Source organism: Hemicordylus capensis, chromosome 1, assembly GCF_027244095.1.
Source record: "Hemicordylus capensis ecotype Gifberg chromosome 1, rHemCap1.1.pri, whole genome shotgun sequence".
In the NCBI taxonomy this organism is placed as follows: domain Eukaryota; kingdom Metazoa; phylum Chordata; class Lepidosauria; order Squamata; family Cordylidae; genus Hemicordylus; species Hemicordylus capensis.
The window spans coordinates 251,433,303-251,454,673 of record NC_069657.1 but is presented as its reverse complement, the minus strand read 5'-3'; the positions used below and the strand labels follow the sequence as shown (position 1 = coordinate 251,454,673).

The 21,371-nt window shown below is 40.6% G+C and overlaps 2 protein-coding genes across 6 annotated transcripts in view; one reads left to right on the top strand and one right to left on the bottom strand.

Moving 5' to 3' along the window:
- Positions 1-207: 207 nt before the first annotated feature.
- Positions 208-21,369, bottom strand: MDH1 (malate dehydrogenase 1). Of its 5 annotated transcripts, none has more exons than XM_053284367.1 (9): positions 21,232-21,369; positions 8,349-8,447; positions 7,870-7,966; positions 6,595-6,770; positions 5,465-5,587; positions 5,134-5,310; positions 2,279-2,392; positions 1,848-1,937; positions 208-888 (listed from the first exon to the last, which is right to left on the bottom strand). In XM_053284367.1, exons 3-9 carry the CDS (start codon positions 7,931-7,933, stop codon positions 763-765), a joined length of 870 nt encoding a protein of 289 aa, XP_053140342.1. In that variant the 5' UTR covers positions 7,934-7,966; positions 8,349-8,447; positions 21,232-21,369; the 3' UTR covers positions 208-762. The 5 variants fall into 5 exon arrangements, with proteins under 5 accessions (XP_053140342.1, XP_053140343.1, XP_053140345.1 ...); XM_053284368.1 differs by having other exon boundaries at positions 21,208-21,345; XM_053284370.1 differs by having other exon boundaries at positions 21,307-21,326.
- Positions 19,500-21,371, top strand: part of WDPCP (WD repeat containing planar cell polarity effector) — a 350,788-nt gene continuing 348,916 nt past the window's right edge. Inside the window, exon 1 of the mRNA XM_053284357.1 lies at positions 19,500-19,518. The gene's annotated coding sequence lies outside the window, so the exon portion shown is untranslated. The remainder of the gene's footprint in view (positions 19,519-21,371) is intronic.

Genomic DNA, 21,371 nt, shown 5'->3' with positions numbered 1-21,371 from the left:
CATTATGAAGTCAAAGGCGGCTAGCTGCCCATCTAACCTGTTGACTACCCAGAATGCATCTGTTCCAGGACATCTTGTCAAAAATTAACATCTACTTAGACTATTTGGGTTTGTTTTTTTTTAGTGTCACCATTACATTTGGGCAAATATTTAATCTGCTTTTTTAGGCCTTTTGTTTTCCCTGCAAGACTACTACTTTCAAACCACTGTGTGTCCAGCATTTACTTTATTTTAGCATTTCACAAAACAATGTTCTGGTAAAGATTGGTTTTATATATTTAAACGAAAGCAAGTTAACAGAACAGCACAGGGAAAAAAAAGATAGGAGTGCTTCGTCAACAACATTTAATAGTAGTTTATAATGAATGCTTTAAAGAGTCAGTGATGATCAGTACACAGTACATTCATCATAGTCAAAATTGTGCAGTAGGTTTTGGTGTAAACTGAAGCTGAAAAGCTGCTAACCATTCTATCACTAAGGCAAAGATGTCATGTGTGCTATGCAATTACAAGAAGCAAACAGTAACAAATCAAGGAGGTTTGGTCAAGTCTGCAAACTACTTTTGGAACTGGTTATGCAATCATCTCATTACTAAGAGCTCTCAGCAACAGGCACAGATGTACCAACAAAGCAAGTATTGAAAGGACTGCCACAAGAACAACAACTGGCTGACAGAGCAGTCATATTTTATGTTGGATTTAGAGACGGCTTTTAGACTCTTCTGTGTTTAAGCAGTCTCCCCCATTCTGAGGAGCATGTAGTCATGCACTGGAGAGAAACTCCACAGCCATCTCCTTTTCTTCGCTTAATTCCTTAGCTGTCAAATCCATCTTTTCACGGGAGAAGTCATTAATAGGAAGGCCTTCAACAAACTTCCATGTTTTATTCTGCGGAGAGGAAATACATTGGTAAGACCAAAACCTTGAAAGCATACAAACATTAACTGTGCAATGTGTTTGCAATCCACATTTGCATATTGGCTGACGTCCTGACTAATGAAGGATGTGTGTTAAGAGACTCTGTGAGGATGCACTGAGAGCCCTCGTAAAACTCCCACAGTCCTCCTGCACTCTCACTGCTGCAGAAGAGGTCTAATAGTTCAAAGCACTGTTCACATGCTATTAAGTGCTGTGTTGGAATGGAAACACATTGCTGACCCTCAGGGTTTTGATAGCCGTAGCTGGTTTCCTTATCCTAAATTTATAAATAATTTTTTTATCCTGTTTCCTCATCCTTATTCAAAATAAAGTTGCAGTACAAGGCATATCAATATTCTCTCTTCCCAGGACTTTTGGATATTTTATTTTGGAAGTGAGAGAGCACATTTCTAGGGATCTCTAAAAAGAGAATTCTTCAGTCTCTTCAAACTTGAATTCCCAGACTTCTCTGGGAGACATTGTAAGTGTTAAACAGTAATAAAACCAATAAAGTTGTAGTATACTATACATCTTATGAGTACACATCCCAACTATGCACTTTATATATATTTATTTACATTTCTTGCCCGCCCTATACCCAAAGGTCTCAAAGCAGGTTACAATAAAATTACCAAAAGGAAATCCAAACTTTTGTTTTAGAGATACTAATTAAACTGCTTTTATTATTTCTGAGTAATCACTGATGTACAGAGTGCTTTACAATCATCTTGTCCACAGTAGCCTGCTCATATACAGGCACTGACATTTTGCTGTAAAATTCTGAAACTATAAATCCTCTCCCAGCTTGGAAGACACTAGACATTTCCTAGCAAACCATGACAGCAATATTCATATTCACTGATGTCAACTTTACATAGCATTCTTATTTAATAAGAATGTTTCAGAAGTCACATGCATTTCTTACATACCTTTATTACAACAGGAAATGAATAAATAAGATCCTCTGGGACACCATATGAGTTTCCATCAGAAATGACACCCATAGAAACAAATTCACCCTTCAAAAGCAAAACACAATTAATTAGTGTATTGTGTGTTTCCACCCATCTCCAGTTCAGTTGTTCGTGTTGTACTATCTTGTGCAAAACCAAATTTCAGAAAGAAGGTTCTGTACCTTACTACATTTCATTGCATTCTAGAAGACCAGGTATTTACTTTCCCCTCCTTTTAATCTTTGTTCAGGTTATCATATTTATATCCCACTCTACTCACAAGTCCCCATGAAGATGTGCACAGGACTGTTGATGATCACTTGCATGCCCAATATATACTAAGTGTATGCTAAACTTTGAATACACATATGAAGGTCAACTTTGTCATGGGACATGGCAACACATACCTCTGGAGTGCCGAACCAGAGGTCCCTCACATGGTCACAGATAGCTTTGGCTGCTGACATCGCACTCGATAGCTTCCTGGCCTTGATAACAGCTGCACCCCGCTGCTGAACAGTCTGTGGTATTGGGAGATGGAAGCTATTGCATTATTTGCCATTTGTACCTACTGCTGTATATAATTATTTTTAAAGGAAATTGTCTGACATTCTGCAGACCCATCAGCTTTTTCGATTACATAAGCTTATACCTCCTGAAACAATGTCCTTGAGAGTTGGAAGACCCCTCAGGAAGATGGTTTTGTAAAGCACAGGCAACTGCAAAGGGAAGGGTATTTTCTTTTGACAAAAATCTCTTCACCCTCATGAATCTAGCAGGTTTTAAAAGAGCACTCAAGACGCATTTATTCCATCAAGCCTTCGATCAGCTCTAAGTTGGTTTTTATGGCTGCTGTTACTCCTGTTTAATTGGTTGTTTTTAACTCTTGTAATGTTTGGTTTTAATGTTAATTTGTAAACCGCCATGAGACAATGTCATAAATAAATAAATGAAGCAGAAAAACTTGGTGCACCTGCAGAAAGTTAGTTTCAATGTCAGCCAGGACTTATATTGCCTAGATATGGAAAAAAAACAGCAAGAGGAAGCCTCAAAGAAACACAGAAGGTAAGTTTGATTGAACTTGTTTTGTGTCAGCAACTGCATTAGGAACTGAAGGAGGAACATAGAGTGGTTCTGATGTGTAGTGCTCAATTGAGGCGGGGGGGGAAGGTCTTCTGTACACTTGGTTGAGCTTCTGCTCTCATTTCTGCATCACTGTCCTCCTTCCTTCCCTCCCCTGTTTAGTTAACGGGCAGTGACACACGTAATATGTGTGTAAGTACAGGAAAGCTGCTGGTTCCCACTGGGCATGTGCTCCTCATACCACCTCCATTTTTGTGATGTCTGAAGCCACCAATGTTGGGTGGAGAATGTCAGTTACCTGCCTCATCCTGACTGCATCAAGCCAACACCAAATGATAGTTTCAGATGGGCTGAGGTAGATTGCTGTGCCCTTGTGGAAGACTGTGCCCTTGTGGATGTGGGAATATTGAGATGGTTGGCCATGTGCTTCTGTACTGTTCTTTCTACCGTGAGCTGCATTCCAAATATATTGCTCCTCTCATGCTTAGAGACCCTGACAATTTGAATGAATTTTATATAAACTTATTTCTTTCTGATAAACATACTTATGTCCTGCATTCAGTAGCCAAACTCTGTACAGCTGTGATCAAAATTCACTCACGGTGTGTAAGAAGCTGTCAGTTTTAATCGTCCCTTTTTAAAAATTTTTGTTTTATCCTATATATTTTTATCTCAATCTTCTATGTAACTGATTTTTTATATGTATATGCATGTATGTGTTTATACTGATATCTACCCTCAGGGTAGATTTATTGGATCTGTATTTGATCAAAGATCGTAATAAACTGAACTGACATTAGGTATCTTCAGAGTCACAAAAACAATGGCACGAGTGCACACCTGGTCGGAACTGGCATGAACTGTCATGCATACTTGTTGCATTACATGTGAAATCACCCATAGCAACAATATCAATATTCCTTAAACTGGAGTATTTTAAAGGAGAGCAAAACTGAACTTGGGTTGAATACAGTCAGACATTAAGTACGGACTAGGGTACAATATTGTTCAGTTGCAGAGAAAGCATCTTAGTTTAGATATTCCAAAGATGCAGGGGGAAAGGCACAAAAAAGTGAGCTCCTCCTTTGCCAGCATTTATTGCTATGTTCAAAGTGGGATTCACTGATCTTATCCAGTGTTCCCTCTAAGGCATGCATGTGTGCGCACACTCACATGTGTTTTGAAGTCCGCTCAGTCAGTTTTAGATCCCACTCAAGCCGAAAGCCCCACTCTGAATGCACATGCACACACACTGCCTTGATACTGCTGCCCAGAATAAAAACTCATTCTGCACACAGATGGGGGGGAAACTAGAGAACATATTGATCTCATCCATAATGAAATTTGTAGATTAAAGAAACCCTACATTACATATTATAAAAGAAAAGAGAGAAGGCAAGAAGAAGCAGAAGCTATTGGAGCTTCTGCTTTGCAACATAAATACTGCCCCTTGGTCTCCATTTCTATTTTAAGCCTATACCACTGCATAGCACTAGATTCCTTTCCAAGGTTACCCAGAATGAGAGCAAGTGGAAGTCATAATGCCAGAACACACAGATAGAAAACTAGAGGTGCCTTTCACTGGCTGATCCCTGGCAACTCAGCTTCCCAAATGTCACAAGACAATTTATCTCAAGAACGTGGAAGAGTTTGCAGTACAGTGATAAGAGATCTGCTATCCAATTTTTTTCTAGAATATAGCAGTATTGGCAGGAGGCAGCCAGAATGGTAACTGAAGAACTTGCAGTGTTATTCTGAGGGACTGAGGCCCCATCACCGTTCCCAGCTACAGATCTTTCTCTCACACACACACACACACACACACACACACACACACACACACCCACCCACCCACCCACACACCCACCCATGGACTGGAATATAAATTTGCTTCTACTGGTGAAGCTCAGATATGAATATTTCACTTACAAGCATTTTAGTAGAGAAGTTCAAGAAGCACACACATTATTTTTCTGGAATACAAGTGGATTTTCTGCCTCTTTATCGAGAGTCCTTCACTTAAGACACATGCAGTACATCCAGGATGTAGTGATACATCACATGTATGCTATTCTTCATAGCAGGGCAGCATTAAGCCCTCTTGCTCTGTAACATTCACTACTCCTCTTATGTAGCTGCAATATGTCTACAAAAACAAGGGGGGGAACCCATAACTTACTGAAATGAAGTCACCCTTCAGCCAGTTATCATTTTTCACAGCTTCATAAACTCCAACTTCTTTTCCTTGCACTTTCACCTTGGCATGGTTAACATCTGGATATTGAGTAGAGGAGTGATTCCCCCAGATGATACAATTCTTTACATCGTTAGCAGTCACACCAACTTTCAGAGCAATCTGGTTTGATCGAGGGGAGAAGGAAAGTTCCAACATCATTTTATTAATTTCAAGTATTAAGATTCCTTTTTAAATAGAATAAACTTATTTCTACAAAACAGTGTACATTAAAGAACATACAGTGCATCTCTGGAACCGAAAAGAGGATTTGTACCTGGGATTTAGCTCTGTTGTGGTCCAGTCGAGTTAGACAACTGAAATTCTCTTTTGGTATGGATGGAGCAGACTTTGAAGCAGTCAGGCAGTTGGTATTTGCTGGATTACCGACCACAATAACCTGGGGTGTGCGGAGAGGAAGGTAGCCTGTTCAGTCATTCAATAACCATACTGTAATCAACTTAACTTTCTTTAATAGTATGCAAATTTAAATTTAAAAAAGGCAAATTCCTGAAAATGGAGTAACTCTACCTTTTTAAAATGCTGAAGTAAGTGTGAACTTACAATTTAATCAGCTACCAGTGACTGTTAGAAGGAAAGGTCTTCTTTAATATTTCCTTTTTCATTATCTATTATTTCAACAGATCCAATAAAATATGTCTTTAATTCTCACTCCCAGCAATTAAAACACATTAGAAGCACCTCTAGTGTTTTAAGCATAGAAGTGAATTGTTCTTGTTCAACTTCACCCTCTTTTTCTGAGAAAAGGCTTTGAAAGACCAAATCCTTACAGAATTTGAAGTTGCATTTCAAAAACTATGGCATACCGTATTTTACGGACTATAAGACGCTACAGACTATAAGACGCACCTTAATTTTAATCCAGTTTTTCAGAGTTTTAACATATTAAACTGTTAAAACATATAAGACGCACCTGAATTTTGGCGGATATTTTTTGAGGAAAAAAGTGAGTCTTATAGTCCATAAAATACGGTATCATGCATCTTCAGCTTGAACTGAAAAAAACTTTTCCTAAGCAAGTTTGCAATTCTATACATTTTTAATAAAACCAGTATCTAATACTGTACAGAAGAAATATGTATTTTATTTAAAATGTCTTTTAAAAGAAAAGAAAAAAGAAAAGAGGAGACTCAAGTTGCAGAATTTGAAAGGAATTTAAAGAAATGTCAGCTTTGTTTCAGTAGTAATTACTACTGCTTTGCATTTGGGTAGCATTTTCAATGTTCCAAAGCATGTTGCATGCATTATCACAGTTATTGCAACAGGGGATTATTATTATTTCTGCATTGCAGGAGTGTGAGAGCAGCCAAGGCCACAGAGTGAGCCTCTTGTAGCAATCTCCTACATCACAGCTCATTACCACTACACTATACCAGCTGTATTCACCTTAACAGATTTCTTTGCATACTTGTCCAACGCTGCACCTTGAGACTTAAAAATCTTCACATTGGCCTTGAGGAGATCTTTCCGTTCCATGCCCTCTTTCCTTGGCATGGAGCCAACCAGAACGGCTACATCAAGGTTTTTAAATGCAACTTCTTCTTTGTCAGTTGCAATGACCTCTAAGCAGAGATGAAGAGCAAGAGACCAAACAAAGGTATTTGAAGTTGAATGTATGGCAACATACAAAGGAACAAATGGCTTCAGAACCAATGATATTCTATCGTAGCTGTTACCAACATCCCCATACAAATAAAAAGCATGGACTTAACACTTAGAATGATATTGTTTCTATTCAAATGTCAATGTCCTGCTCCCTAGAGAGATTGCTGTACTTAGGGAAAGGAGAGATATTAATTAACAAACTGTAGTGAAGCAAGTTCGCTCCTGTTACCTGATCTTATCTAAGCTTTATTTTGATCTACAGGAGGACCTCAATATTCACAGGAGTTCCATTGCTGGCTGCAACCAGGGATATGGAAACCGCAAACATTCAGTCATTGGGGGCTATGGAATCACGGGGATTAGGTTGTCAGGAAAATCACTGAACATTATCGAAAATCAGCTAAATGTGGAAGGGGGGATATGTGGAGGGAAAGTTCCCTACCATGCTTTGCGACTCCCCCTGAATTGCGCTGTGCCCTGGAATGCCCTCAAATCAGCTGAAATTCGCCTTTTCTTCTTTTCAAAAAACCCTGAGCTATTGAGGCTCCAAAACACAAAATGTCTGGAAATGACTTTCGCAGTCATTTCCAGCCACCTCTGACATGTAGATACATAAGATCAACATGTCCCCCAGCCCCCTTTTTGTCTCGTATGCTGAGATTGGGTGTCTTTTACCTGACTGCATATACGTGAATTTTTGGATAATGAATCCATGTATATCAAGGCCCTCCTGTACACTGTCTCCTCTTCTCCCACTCACCCAATGCAGCCGTGCTTTTTGTGTTTTCATCCTCTACTGTCAACTAAACTCCTACATTTTATCTTAATGTTTGGGCTTTTAAATCTGACACTTAGTTGCTTAAACTGACATATCTGCAGTTTACTGAATGGCAGCATGATTCTCAGCATTTGTCCCAGCATATACTGTATGTCCACAGCACTGAACATTGCTGCAAAACTGGCAACATGTGCTGTGGCCTATATACCTCAAACCTGAACTTTTGCAGAACACTTCTCAGATCACATTAGCTTTTGTGTTGTGTTTGTTTGTGTTACCTCTTAACAGTGGAAGAGCACAGTCTTGCAATTCCATAAGTACACCATCCAACACAGTCATCATGGGAGTGATATCCAACAATACAAGGATGAGGGTCTGCAAGACGACAAACAGTGTAAATTACTTAGTTGAACAAATATTTGGCAAAATCAGATAATTATATTCCTTTTTACCCGGTAGTCAGAACATTATGCATCACATTCATGAAGTACAAATATGTACAAGACTAATCTGTAATCTGTCAGATTCTACCTTATGATAGCAGCATATATGAAGCACACTACAGGAGTAATGAAAGTCTCATTTCTTCAAAATGCAAATTCACCCTCACCCCCTACAAATAAGTTCTCAGAAATCTAAGCAAACCAAGTAGGGCTCAGTCAATCCTTGCTTTGAAGGACTGATAACAATGGAAGAGCTGACCTTTAAGCTCCTTGCTACGGCTTATAAGTATGCTATAATGTATTTTATTCATTACCTGATCTTTGCCAAAGACATCACCCTTCGCAATGCTGTAGAGCAGAGAGTATGCAATTTGTCCTGCAGCTCCAGTCACTAGGACTCTGATGGGTTCAGACTGCAAGATAAAGAATATTTGCAGACTTCAGTAAGTAGCACCAAGTAACACATTTCCTCTTGTTAAAGAACTATTGAGCATTTACAGTGCGGTTCCCACAGGACGAACATTTATAATGATTAGCGAGTCTACTTGGCAGGAAGGCCATTACTAAGATCCAGCTCCTACTGTGGTCAACAGGACACATTCTGCTGACTTCCAGTAGGGAGTTAGCCAGACTGCCAGAAAAATTAGTTCTAGATTAGCCAAGACTTGTTGTTTTAACTTTCCCATTCGATCTACAATTTTAAAAGCTGTGCATGCTCACTTAGAATACAGGGATCTTCTGGAGAACAATATTCTATATCTGCCTAAACACAACTTACTTTGAAGAAACTTCTTGGGAACTACAATATTTTGGAAACAGGTCAATTAGCTGCAAAACTGAAAGACAAGGTCCATGCTATCACTTAACATTTTGCATAATGCCACATTTATTTTATTTTTTTCATTTATACTCCACCCTTCCTCCAAGGAGCCCAGAGTGGTGTACATGATTATCTTCACAACTACCCTGTGAGGTAGGTTAGACTGAGAGATAAGTAAGTGACCCAGAGTCATCCAGTGAGCTTCATGGCTGAACAGGGATTTGAACTTGGATCTTCGCAGTCCTAGTCCAACGCTCTATTCCCTCCATCACACTGATTCTCCCTATACTTATATAACCAAAACAAGGTAAGAAAGGTTATAGGTAACCTTCTACTATAGAGAAAATGCTGAAATAGACATAATTTCAAACACAACAGATACAATGCCCGGGAATCATTAAAAAAAAAAGTGTTTGTGTGAGTGGGTGAAAATATAAATGCTCTACTGGCATTTAGCATAATAAATAAGGTGGTTAAGTACATATTTAACAAATCTAATTTGGATCACTTTTTACATGGTCACCTAAGGGTTGGCTTCTTAAAGCTGGTTGTACTAGTTTAAGAAAGGTTAGGCAAAAAGGGACATTTGAATAATTTCATCACTAGCAAAATGATACAGACCCTTCTTCAGATCGACCCTGCTGTTTCAAAGCAAGGGAGATTAAACTCACTCAAGCTAATACAGTTAGACTAAAGAGAGAATTAGAAAGGCCTCAATATAAAATGAATGTTTTTTTTTTTTTTAAAATCAAAGCATGTCGGTTACATTATTCTTGGTCCACTATTTTTATGTAATCAGGCGCTCTCTCACACTTTTAGCAGGCTTTGCAAGTTACATAATGCTGGTTAGTAGACTTTGGAAGCCAGTAGCAGTTACTATATTCCGTAAGGCTTTCTCCCCAATTTGCTAATGGAAGATGTAATTACTGTAGCTGAGTAAAATATTCATGATTGCCACCACACAGAACTAAACCGGAAAAGTACAAATCCACTAATATGAGTTATTCCTACTGAGGAATCTATAGTTGGGGAAGTGATTAAAAGATTATGTATCACATCTATGATAGAATGTGGGGGACGGGGAAGCAGAAGGGTTTATTTATTTATTTTAAATATGTATACCCCACCCCTGCAGTGCACTAGTGCACAGGGTAGCTCACAACAATAAAATAGATACAAGAGACAAGTAATAAAATTAACAAACAAATTAAAAGACCCTTTAAAACCACACTCATTAGGTTCAAATTAAAAGTTATTTTAAAAGCTAAAATCTGAAAATTATAAAAAGCTAAAGAACTTAGCAGATATAATAAAAAAAGGAGCATTAAAAAGCCTCCTTAAAAAGGAGTGTTTTAAAAAAAACTGAGGGAGGGACCATGGTGAAGCTCTTCAGGGAGGGCGTTCCAAAGCTGAGGGGCCACAACTGAAAAGGCCTTGTCTCTAGTACCTGCCAACCAGATCTATGTTAGTGGCAGGGCCACGAGCAGGGCCTGAGATGATGAGCGGAGGGCCCTGGCAGAGTCATATGGGTGAACGCGGTCCGACAGGTCCCCCAGCCTCAAGTTGCGTAGAGCTTTAAAGACCAGCACCATGAAAGAGTGCTGTTACTGCTAGCAGTATATTAATTATAGACATTATTCTGATTTAGACATATAACACTTTAAAGTCAGTGGGTTTTATACATACACACACACACACACACTCTCTCTCTCTCTCTCTCTCTCTCTCTCTCTCTCTCTCTGCCGGAGAGGAATGGTGGAGAATGATGTAGCATATATTATTAATGAGCACACTTGCTTATTATTAAACTATGAGAAGGAGAAAAAGTTACTCAAGAATATCAGTGAAATTTTGTATACATTTATCATATGCTGGAATATGAGTAAACCATATGTAGATATAGTACAAGTAGTATTAGGCATTGTATAAGCCAAGATAAACATGCCACTGATAACCATGCAGACTGATACTCTACTATATTTACCTGAAGCTAAGACTAGGTCTTTTCCCAAGTTCTTTGATGTTAGAAATTGAAGGAGGGTGGGTAGGTCTTAAATTCTTCTTAAATTCAGAATTCTATTCCTTTTGGGTAAATATCAGTATAACCTAAATGTAACCTCTATTTTTAAAAGGGTCATCTTGTATTTGGGTAAATATGAGTATTTTTCCTCTGCATTATAAATATTTAATAAATTGTCAAACATGTTCATGATATGAATCAATTACATACTGATATACTAAAATTTACAATCACCTCTACTAATTGGGTAAAGAGGCACCTTTTAAAATGGTGGCTCATATATATTTATCAGGAGAGGAGAGGAGAGCAACTGTCCCAGTTCAGCCCAGTATCCTGTCTTTCTAGTGGCTGCTTCTGGTGTTTCCTTTGTGTGTGTTTGCTTTAAGATTGTGAGTTCTTTTGAGATAGGAAACCATTTCCTCATATTTCTTGCTATGTAAACTAATTTGGTAACCTTTTTGTTGAAAAGCAGTACTGTATAATATAATTTAAAGCTGCAACCTTGAAATGAAGGTTTTGGGCACGTTTGCACTTTAATGCTGAGACTTCTCCATGTAAAGATTCCATGGAGAAGATGAATTACTGCAGTTCCATTAACAGACTACTCGGCATTCACAAGCCTGGAATCTCTCCTTCCTTGCCCTGTTTGCACCCTGTGCCTGGAGGTTTTACAGACAGGGCTCCTCCCCTCAACCCCCATATCCACTTGTGATTGGAGTGTGCCAGTCCACATATTCGCTGGATTTATCCCAACCTCCCTGCAGGCTATCAGGGACCAGGACAGACAGGGCTTTGTTTTTCTCCAAAGGGAGGCTGTGAATTCTGGCTTAGCCCAAGTTATGTCTGGGGTAAAAAAGATCCTCTATTTCCAGTAGCTTTTGAAAAAAACTCCAGGGCTTCTGCTTTCTCCAAGGTGTTGATGGAGGTGCTGAAGACTTTGCGAATGGTCCATCTAATTCCTCAAATTAAAATGCCTCGAATGAAGCAGATTTGCTCTTCAGATACCCCGAGGCATAGAGCCATGTGTGGAAAACCTCCTGGCAAAAACAGTCCCTCATCAGCCTTTGACAAAATAAGAGTAGCAGAACCTCTGAGTCTAGACTTTCTGCATCTGAAAGCAGGGAATGCAACATGTGGGAGATCTCCACTTCCCCCCTTCCATGCTCAAAAAGATTGGTTTGTAGTCTCTGGTCCCTGGAACTAGCATTGCAGAGACCAGAGATTACAAAATCATCTTCCACCTACCATATCTCCTAAGGGCTCCACAGACGGAGTGAGAGAAAAATAACGATGTATTCTTTTAGAAGAGATAAGAAGTAGAATAATGAAGCCTCAAAACCACTTTCTCATCTCTATTCTACCACATGCTTAGTTCTCACTGAGATGTCAACCTGTGCTTGGCTGTGGCACATCAGATTGCAGGCAGGAGATCGCATGACTGAAGGCTTCTTCCTATAAAAACCACCACCACATGTGTATATAACACCAGGGAAAAGGATAGGTCAGGGTTCTAGCCTAGCCTTCTTTCTTACATTAGTTATGTACAATGCAGGGATTTTTGTGGGGAGAAGCGTTCAATCATGTCACCTGCAGTCTGAAATGCCATAGCCCAGACACAGATTGATCGTCTCAGTGCAAACTATGACCTCTAGGGAGAGATACGAAGGACAAGAACAGAACAAAAGCAGAGATTAACACTTCGGAACCTTGTTTAGGCTTGAGCTAATACAAATGTTTACTTCACTGCTTCTAATACTTTTGTCAGGTGTGCAAGTACTTCTGGGATGAATTTTATATTCAATAGCCATCTCACATATGCGAAAGAATGGTTTAGGATTTCATTGTACTTGAGGCTCCACTTGTGAGACAGTGCAACCCCAAGGGCAGAAGACTGTAAACTGTAGGAGAATATAAGACTAAAATGAAAGGGCATGAACACTAAAAACAGAAAAATAATATATATTGGATTGGATAGATGACAACTCTAACCAGAACTCCAATATTAGAGAGATGAAGCCCCAACTTGGTATTTCTGGATTGTTTCAATAAGCAAACTGGTTATCTGCATTTTTGTGTATAAATTATCAGATTATGCAAGATGCTACAATATTTCATTATGCATCACACACTAGAGCAGGGGTAGGCAACCTTGGCTCGCCAGCTGTTGCTGAAGTTCAATTCTCATCATCCCCTGTCACAATTTATTGTGGCACTTGAGAGCTCTACTGTCTCCTTGTGCACAAGAAACAGACAAACAGCAAATAAAACCCAAAGAAGTGTGCCACACACACAGCTTCCTCCAAATCATTTTCTTGAAACAATTACTGGCTGCTTCTTTCAGCTTACAAAGGACTCAATTTAAGAGATTGCCCCTAAATGTGACTGTACATTTTTAATTTGTAAACAGCTTCCTTCACTGGAAAAGGCTTTCATGGCCTCACTATTAGAGGTGACCTCTAATCACAGAAATTCCAAAGGACTGACTGACTCACAACACAGTTTCCATTCACAGAGAAATAATCTGAAACAAATAGGAACATTTGGTATGCCAGTTAAAGATGTTGTCCATCCTAACACTCCACCAAGGAGAGCATGCAGAACAAGTCTATGCTAGACAAAAGCCAGAGGGGAAAGGGGGTGCCTGAAAGATTTCTGTTTGTTCTTTATCATTTCCAGAAGATCTTTGGAAAGTCAGATGTGGATTCATTATTCTGCAGTTCTATCATTCTGGTACATATAAATACTGAGTGGGTTTATTATTCATTCATTCATTCATTCAATTCTTATACCACCCGTCCAGAAAGGCTCAGGGCGGTTTAGCACTGTCATCCATCAAGGGACTTTAAAGTTTAATTCTGACAATGTGTATCAGTAATTCAGTGCCAAGGGAAATCTTGAAATTCTTACCTGTTTTGTATTTGAAACTGCTGCTATTGTTCAGTATTGGTAAATAAGGTGTAAAATAAGAGCAAGTAAACTGTGTTCTTTTCAGGACTAGTTATAGGCAAGAAGGAAAAAGGTCCCCATATCTTAGAGAGTCTGGAAGATTTATATCAAACATCACCTTTCATGATATAAAATACCTTGAGAAAGGTTGGCTGATAGTTTCTGAAATTATTTCAGAGACTGTAGTCAAACAGCATGCATTAGCTTGCTTAGGGTGGGAAAGGAAATTAGCCCTGAGGAATTCACTAAAGGGTGCACTTTGTTCTACTTAACAGTAAGAAAAAATGATTATATCTGAGTTTTTATTAACAGATTTTTTAAATTACCAAATCCAGTATTTTTCACCACTGTCTAGCTCTTCGAGCCAAATAAAATTTGTCAGGGCCTGAAGTAGTCCTGAGTAGTAGAACTGAGGAATTTAGTCTGGATGTCAGCCACTGAATGGATGACTTCAGCATCCTGAAACATCTTGGAAGCTTTGCCCCCACCCACCCCACCTGCTCCTGAGAAATGTGGATTATGCGGATCAGATGTGGATTAGAAGAAAGAGATTGGGAAAGGAAGTGGATGCTCATGGGAAAGTGCCAACAGCAGAAACTGTAATGTAAAGATAACGACACAGGGAATAGCAGGTAATTTTAATAACTTCTTTTAATAACTGTTTTATTCTGTTTTTATTATGTTCCGTGGATTTTAATCTGTTATTTTCTATATTGTTTTAAATTGTGTACACCGCCTAGAGATGTATATATCAGGTGGTATAAAAATATGATAAAATAGATAAATTAATAAAATGGTGCTAAGTGAAGTATTACCACCTCCTGATCACCACGCTGATCATCACTCTCTGTTGTGTTTTAGACAAAGTTGCAAAAGTTTCTCCCCCGCTCTCCCCCCACCCCACATATGGACATGAAGCGTATCTATACAAAACTGAGTGAAAGAAGACAGTCTCACAATCCCACATTTACTGAATGATATGAGGCAGCCTCATACTGAGAGAGATCATCTGTCTAGCTCAGGTGGCAGCAGCTCCTTGAGCTTTCAGACACGTCTTTCCCAGCTCCATTTGGAGGGGACAGGGATTAAACCTGGGACCTTCTTCATGCAGAGTATGTGGTCCACAATTGTGCTACAGCCCCTCCTCAAAAGGATCCTTTGTCTACAGTCAGGTGCAGAGAGGAGAGAAAAGCATAAAGCTAGTTGGAAACGCATAAAGCTAATTCCAAATTCTGACAATGTTGGGACTCCTATGAGTCATCTTTGAGGAGCTGAATTATTACAGAAGCTCCCTGGATCGTGCTCGGACAGTATAATCTTTGATATAAACAGCTAGCCACAAAGGGTATGCATTGTGTTTGGAGAACGTGCTGTATGGTTATGTTATGAACTCCAGAAACATCTAAAAGCACAATAGAGAGAAGATCAGAAACAAAGAAATCACTTGTTTTAACTCACAATGCAATTCCGGTAATACAAAGGGAAATCTTGGTCTGCTTTTACTACCAGAGAGAAAAAGCAATGGCATGATGGACTCCTAAAAGGAAGACGCCTGCTGACTACAGTATTATTGTTGCCTAGTAATTGGTACAGATATGTGTCTTTGGTTGTCCAGAGATGGGGAAGTTGGGGGATGACTCTGGGGCAGCTGTTCCAGTGTGGTGGGAAAACAATGAAGATATGGCACTGGTAGGTCAGAGGGCAATTACAGGGGAAGAGAATTCAGAAATGCAATTGCTGTTTCCCCTTCCAGCAGGCTTACCACCTTTCCCCACTTTTTTTCTTTTTTACCTTGGAGAGCAGTGCCAATAACCCACAGAACCTCACCTTATTATTCTGTAATGTCAGGTTGGTCCAAAATAAGTCTGAGGTCATCCATGACTTGATTATTGACTTGAAGGAGCCAACCTAGTATGCATTAGGGAAAACTGGTTTAGCCCCTAACTGAGCTGATAGACCTGGATGTGGAGTTGGTATTAGAGCTGCCCAGGTTGTGTTGGTGGTGGGGGACTACAATGTTCATTTTGGGACTGGTTTGTCAGGAGTGGCTCAGGAGTTCAAAGCAACCATGACAACTATGGGCCTATCCTAATTGGTCTCTGGACCGATGCACAATGCTGGTCACACGCTTGATTTGGTCTTTTGCTCTGATCAGGGTGGTGTTCCATGGGTGGGGATTCCTGTCATATCCCTATTGTCATGTACGGACCACCATCTGGTTAAGGTGGGACATGCAACCACAACCTAGCTTTGCATGGGTGAAGGATCTATTAGGCTGGCCCACCTGAGAAGGTTAATGGATCCAACAGGATTCCAAGAAGCCTTGAAAGAGTTTAGAGTTGGCTCTGCTAATGATTCTGTTGATGCTCTGGTGCAAACATGGAAGAATGAACTCAGAGCAGTAGACAATTGCTCCAAAGTGACCTGCTTCAAAATCAGCCCTGTGGTATTCAGAAGAACTATGAGAGCTGAAGCTGCAAGGCAGACGACTAGAGCACAAGTGGAGGAAGACCTGACATGAATCCAACAGATCACAACACAGAGCACATTTGAAGAGCTATGTTCTGGCAGTGCAGGTGGCAAAGAAGCAGTTCTTTTCTGCCGGCATTGCTTCCACAAATTTACATCTAGCAGAGTTGTCTAGGGTCAACAGGGGTCTAGTATATGCCCCCTCCCCGCAATTTGGAACCATCAGTCACCTGCTATGACATCTTTAATGGCTTTTTTGAGAATAAAATCTCTCGTATTCAGGCCGAACTGGATTCTACAATTACAGAGTCTACTGTGAAGGTGTCCAGCAACTCTTCATAGGATTATATTGGATCACTTTCTGTTTGTGACTCCTGAGGATGTGGACAAACTGCTTTGGACTGTGCGTCCTACAATCTGTTCTCTTGACACTTGCCAACTTGACTTATTGCATCTGGTAATCATATTAGCAGAGAGGGTCTGGTAAATATTATAAATGTTTCTCTGAGGGAGGGCAGGATGCCTCTTTATCTTAAGGAGGCTATTATTAGATCTTATTTGAAGAAACCTGCATTAGATCCCTCAGCTAATTACAGACCAGTTTCCAGTCTTCGATGGTTGGGCAAGATGACTGAGCGGGTGACAGCCTCTCAGCTCCTGGCAGTTTTGCATGATACAGATTATCTAGACCCATTTCAAACTTTCAAGTGGGACTGCCTTGGTCGGCCTGATCGATGATCTCCAATTAGGTATTGGCATAGGGAGTGTGACTCTGCTGATCCTTTTGGATCTTGCAGAGGCTTTCAATACAATCAACCAAGGTATCCTTTTGGGTCACTTGAGGAAGGTGGGATTGGGTGGCACTGTTTAACAGCGGTCCATTCCTACCTCTCTGGTAGATTCCAGATGGTGTTTCTTGGAGACTGCTGCTCTGCAAAGCAAGAATTAAAGTATGGTGTTCCACAAGGCTCCATACTGTCTCCAATGCTCTTTAACATGAAACTGCTAGGAGATATCATCAGGAGATTTGGTGCAGGGTGTTATCAATATGCTGATGATACCTGGATCTATTTCATCAGGAAATGGCATAACTTCCCTAAATGCCTGCCTGGAGGCGGTAATGGACTGGATGAGGGATAACAAACTGAAATTTTGTTACCTGAGACCTAAGAGATGGTTTAGGTCTGCCTGTTCTGGATGGGGTTACGCTCCGCCTGAAAGCTCAGGTACATAGCTTGGAAGTGCTCCTGGATACAAAACTCTCTGGTTTCTCAGGTTGAGGCAGTGGCCAAGAGTACTTTTTATCAGCTTTGGCTGATTCGTCAGCCATGCTCATTTCTGGAGGTGCCTTAAAACAGTGGTGTATATGCTGGTAATCTTCAGGCTTGACTACTGTAATGCACTTTATATGGGGCTGCCTTTGTACATAGTCTAGAATCTACAATTGCTACAGAATGCGGCAGTCCAACTGGTCTTTGGGACAACCTGAAGGTACCATATAACACTGATTTTTAAAGAATTGCACTAGCTGCCGATATGTTTCCAAGCAAAATACAGAGTACTGATTATTACTCATGATGTCTTTTTCATCATGAACCCCACTGCCCATTGAGATCATCAGGAGAGGTCCATCTGCAGTTGCCACCAGTTCATCTGGTGGCTACTCAGGGACAGGCTTTCTCTGCTGCTGCCCCAAAGCTTTGGAACATGCTCCATGTTGAAATAAGAGCCTCCCCATCTCTGACAATTTTTAAAAAGTCTTTGAAGACACATCTATTCACCCAGGCTTTAATTAAATATTAAAATATTGTTTTAAAAATATTGTTTTAAAATTTAAATTGTTGTAATGTTTTAACTTTTTCTGTTTGTCTGTTTGCTTTGTTGCAAACTGCCCAGAGACGTGAGTTTTGGGCGGTATACAAATATGTTAAATAAATAAATATAATAAATACTTATTAAGCCCTCAATGGCTTGGGTCCACAGTTAAGAGAATGCCTTCTCTGTCATGAAACCTGTAGCCTATTCATATCATCTAGAGAGGTCTGGTTAAGGTTGCCACCGGCTCATTTGGTGGTGACTAGGGAGCAGGCCTTCTCTCTGGCTGCCCTGGGGCTTTGGAATATGCTTCCTGTCAAAATAATAGCATCTCTTTCTCTGTTTGCTTTTAGGAAGACCCTCAAGAGACACCTGTTTTCTCAGGCTCTTAACTGAAATTAACTTTAAACTGTTTGTTTTTATCCCATGAGATTGTCTTAACTTTTTATTTTGTAAAAAAATTTTTCCTGTTTTATATTTATAGTGTTTAAATTGTGTACATGGTGTAGAGATGCACATATCAGGCTGTTTATAAATATGATAAATAAAAATAGAAATAGTGAAACCAGCAATGTTTCACAGCAGCTGTTTCCCCATAATCTTCATTTAATCTTGATGATGTTAGAGCACAAGGCATATTCCCCGGTAGTAGTATAAAGAATGCAATCTTTTGTAACATTTTAATCTATACACCACCTACTTTTAGAAAGAAGGCCAAATGTCCAACTCAAGTCATGACAGATAACAGCCTTACTCATTACTTAATAGAGAGCTATCAGCTGCAGGCCACGAAACAAAGGTATGTTTCAGTGGGCCTCCTTCTCTATGGTTGCATACTGCTAATCAGAGAGGAATTTGCAAATGTTCTACACCATTGTAACTGTCAACACCTGATCAATATGCAATAGCCAAATCTTTCACTGGAAAGTGTCAAGAATCTAACTTTTGGTCCTAACAAGAATCTGAGAATCAACTACAAGTTCACTTGAAGAGCACCTGAAAGTCACATGAGATACTCTAGCAGTAGCACTGGTCATATGCTGCAGCACTTGAAAAGAGCAAGAGGATAAATGGAGTATTGTCATTGTTAGGGTCTGGCATCTCCTTCTGCAGCTGTCCCTTCAAGTGCCAAATCTAGTTATTAATGATCATAAGTAACCTCTTGTGCAGGCTTCCTATCTTTCCACTTCAACTGACATGAGCAGAAGAGGAAGCACTGGTCTAATTTTAAGACGATCATTCTGTCCTCTAAATAAGCAGAGAGGAGAGAGATGCGTGGTGCCTTCCCCCCACCCCACCTACATACACTCAAAGGTTCAAGTCTGCAAAACCATGATTTAGCAAAGGGGAATTCTGGCATTTGCAACAGGGAAAGCCAACAAGCTCTGTTTCACTCTAATACCCATCCCATAAGGTAAGTAAAGTGTGCCGTCGAGTCAGTGTCGAGTCCTGTGGTTGTCTTTGGTAGAATACAGGAGGGATTTACCATTGCCATCTCCTGTGCAGTATGAGATGATGCCTTTCAGCACCTTCCTGTATCACTGCTGCCCGATATAGGTGTTTCCCATAGTCTGGGAAACATTTCCCATAGTCTGGGAAACATTCCAGTGAGGATTCAAACTGGCAACCTCTGGCTTGCTAATCAAGTCATTTCCCACTGCGCTATTAGGTATCAGGTGGTATACAAATATAAATTAATTTTTAAAATAGGCATCAATAGTATCTTTTGAGTGACAAAAGATCCACCTTCAGAGGAAGATTTAGACCCATCTTTACTGGGAGCAATTTTCTGTGACAGGAACTCCTAACTGGTGCAGCATAGTGGCTAAGAGGCTAACTCACAAAAGGATGTTCCTAGGTTTAAATCTCACCTCTGCCATAAACTCACGAGGTGGTCTTATTTCCTCTCAGTGTCAGCTACACTATGAGGAGAAAGATACCTTCCAGTTGTAAATTCATAAAAAGCACTTTGGATACTCAGAAGCACTATACAAAAGCAGAATAACCACCTCTCTCAGGCACGGGCTACCATGGTTCACCCCTATGAGATTCACAGCTATGAAGAGAACATCTAAGTCCCCTTGTCAGCCACACACAGATGGATAAGATTCCTAGGCTCCCCTGTATAACCATATACAGCTCCTCGCCCCAAAGAAGAGAGGAAGTACCTATAGGAACAGCACTGATTAAACCAGGTCTCCATTTCTTCTTACACGCTCGATCGATTTCCCCCCAAGCTCCAACCTGTTCTGGGGACAGGACAAGGAGGAACTCATAACTCCCCACCAGCTTTAAGAAACGCAAATGCGGTTGTTGGTTTTTTTTTTAAAAAATGTACAGGCTTCCAGATATTTCCCGCCCCCATTCCTCCCCGGGCGCCGAACTTTTGGTCTGGGATCTTCTTAGATCCTCTGTACCGCAGAAGAGTTTTCAACCCCCAAAACCATCACCGGAAAAAGAAGCTGCACCATATCTCATCGTACAAATCCACTCCGAGCTCGGCTTCACTAACCATGGCGATTTTAGAAGAAGAGACCGTTTCTGCTCCTCGAGGTCACCTCTAACCGCAGTCACAGTTGCAGCAGAGAGAAAGAGCCAAGCTCGAAAGGTAAGCAAAAGGGGTGGGGAAAGAACTCCCCGCCTCTCTCACCACCTCTCATTTTGCTGCCTGGGAATTGTAGTCCTCCGCTTCAGCAGCAGCGAGCAAAGCGAGGCGCAGCCGCAGGAACAGAACTACGACTCCCAGTGGGCATCACCAACAGCCGCGACAGCATCGATGTAAGCTTTAGCTCTGCTCTAAAGTTTGACGTACGACTCACGCGCTTCTCCCAAGGGAGGGGGTGACTGTAATTAAAGTACATGCGCAGTTGGGGAGTCTTGGAGAGCAGATTCCTGGGCCTTGCTGCGCATGTGTAGATAAGTCTGAGGCAAAAATTGCCACGGTCAGTCTATCGTTTCTTATGTCTACAACTGGAGGCTTTCGGGCCTCCAGAGAGATAGAAAAGATTACATGACACATCGCTAGAACTTCTAGTAAAAGTGGAAAGCCGCCATAGGCCATGACTCTCTTGTACCATGATAAGGTTGGAAGATGACATAGTACCCGAAGCCTCTCTTCGGCCAGTACCGTATATAGTTTCCATTAGCGTGGGAAACCAGCTTCAAACCGGTAGGTGCCAGGACGGGCAACGGCGTCTCCGACCTGTACTCATTGTCGTTTCGGTCCCGTTGCTCTTCGTCCTCATTGCGCAGGCGCAGATGACCCTG

What these genes read in the sequence shown, in the direction of transcription:
- MDH1 (XM_053284365.1), bottom strand. Translation starts at nt 21,247, where the DNA reads ATGGAAACTATATACGGTACTGGCCGAAGAGAGGCTTCGGGTACTATG. An exon ending in ATGTCTTTGGCAAAGATCAG is followed by an intron (nt 7,967 to 8,348) that starts GTAATGAATAAA and finishes GTCGTCTTGCAG; the next exon opens with ACCCTCATCCTTGTATTGTT. An exon ending in TCTGGTTCGGCACTCCAGAG is followed by an intron (nt 1,938 to 2,278) that starts GTATGTGTTGCC and finishes TTGCTTTTGAAG; the next exon opens with GGTGAATTTGTTTCTATGGG.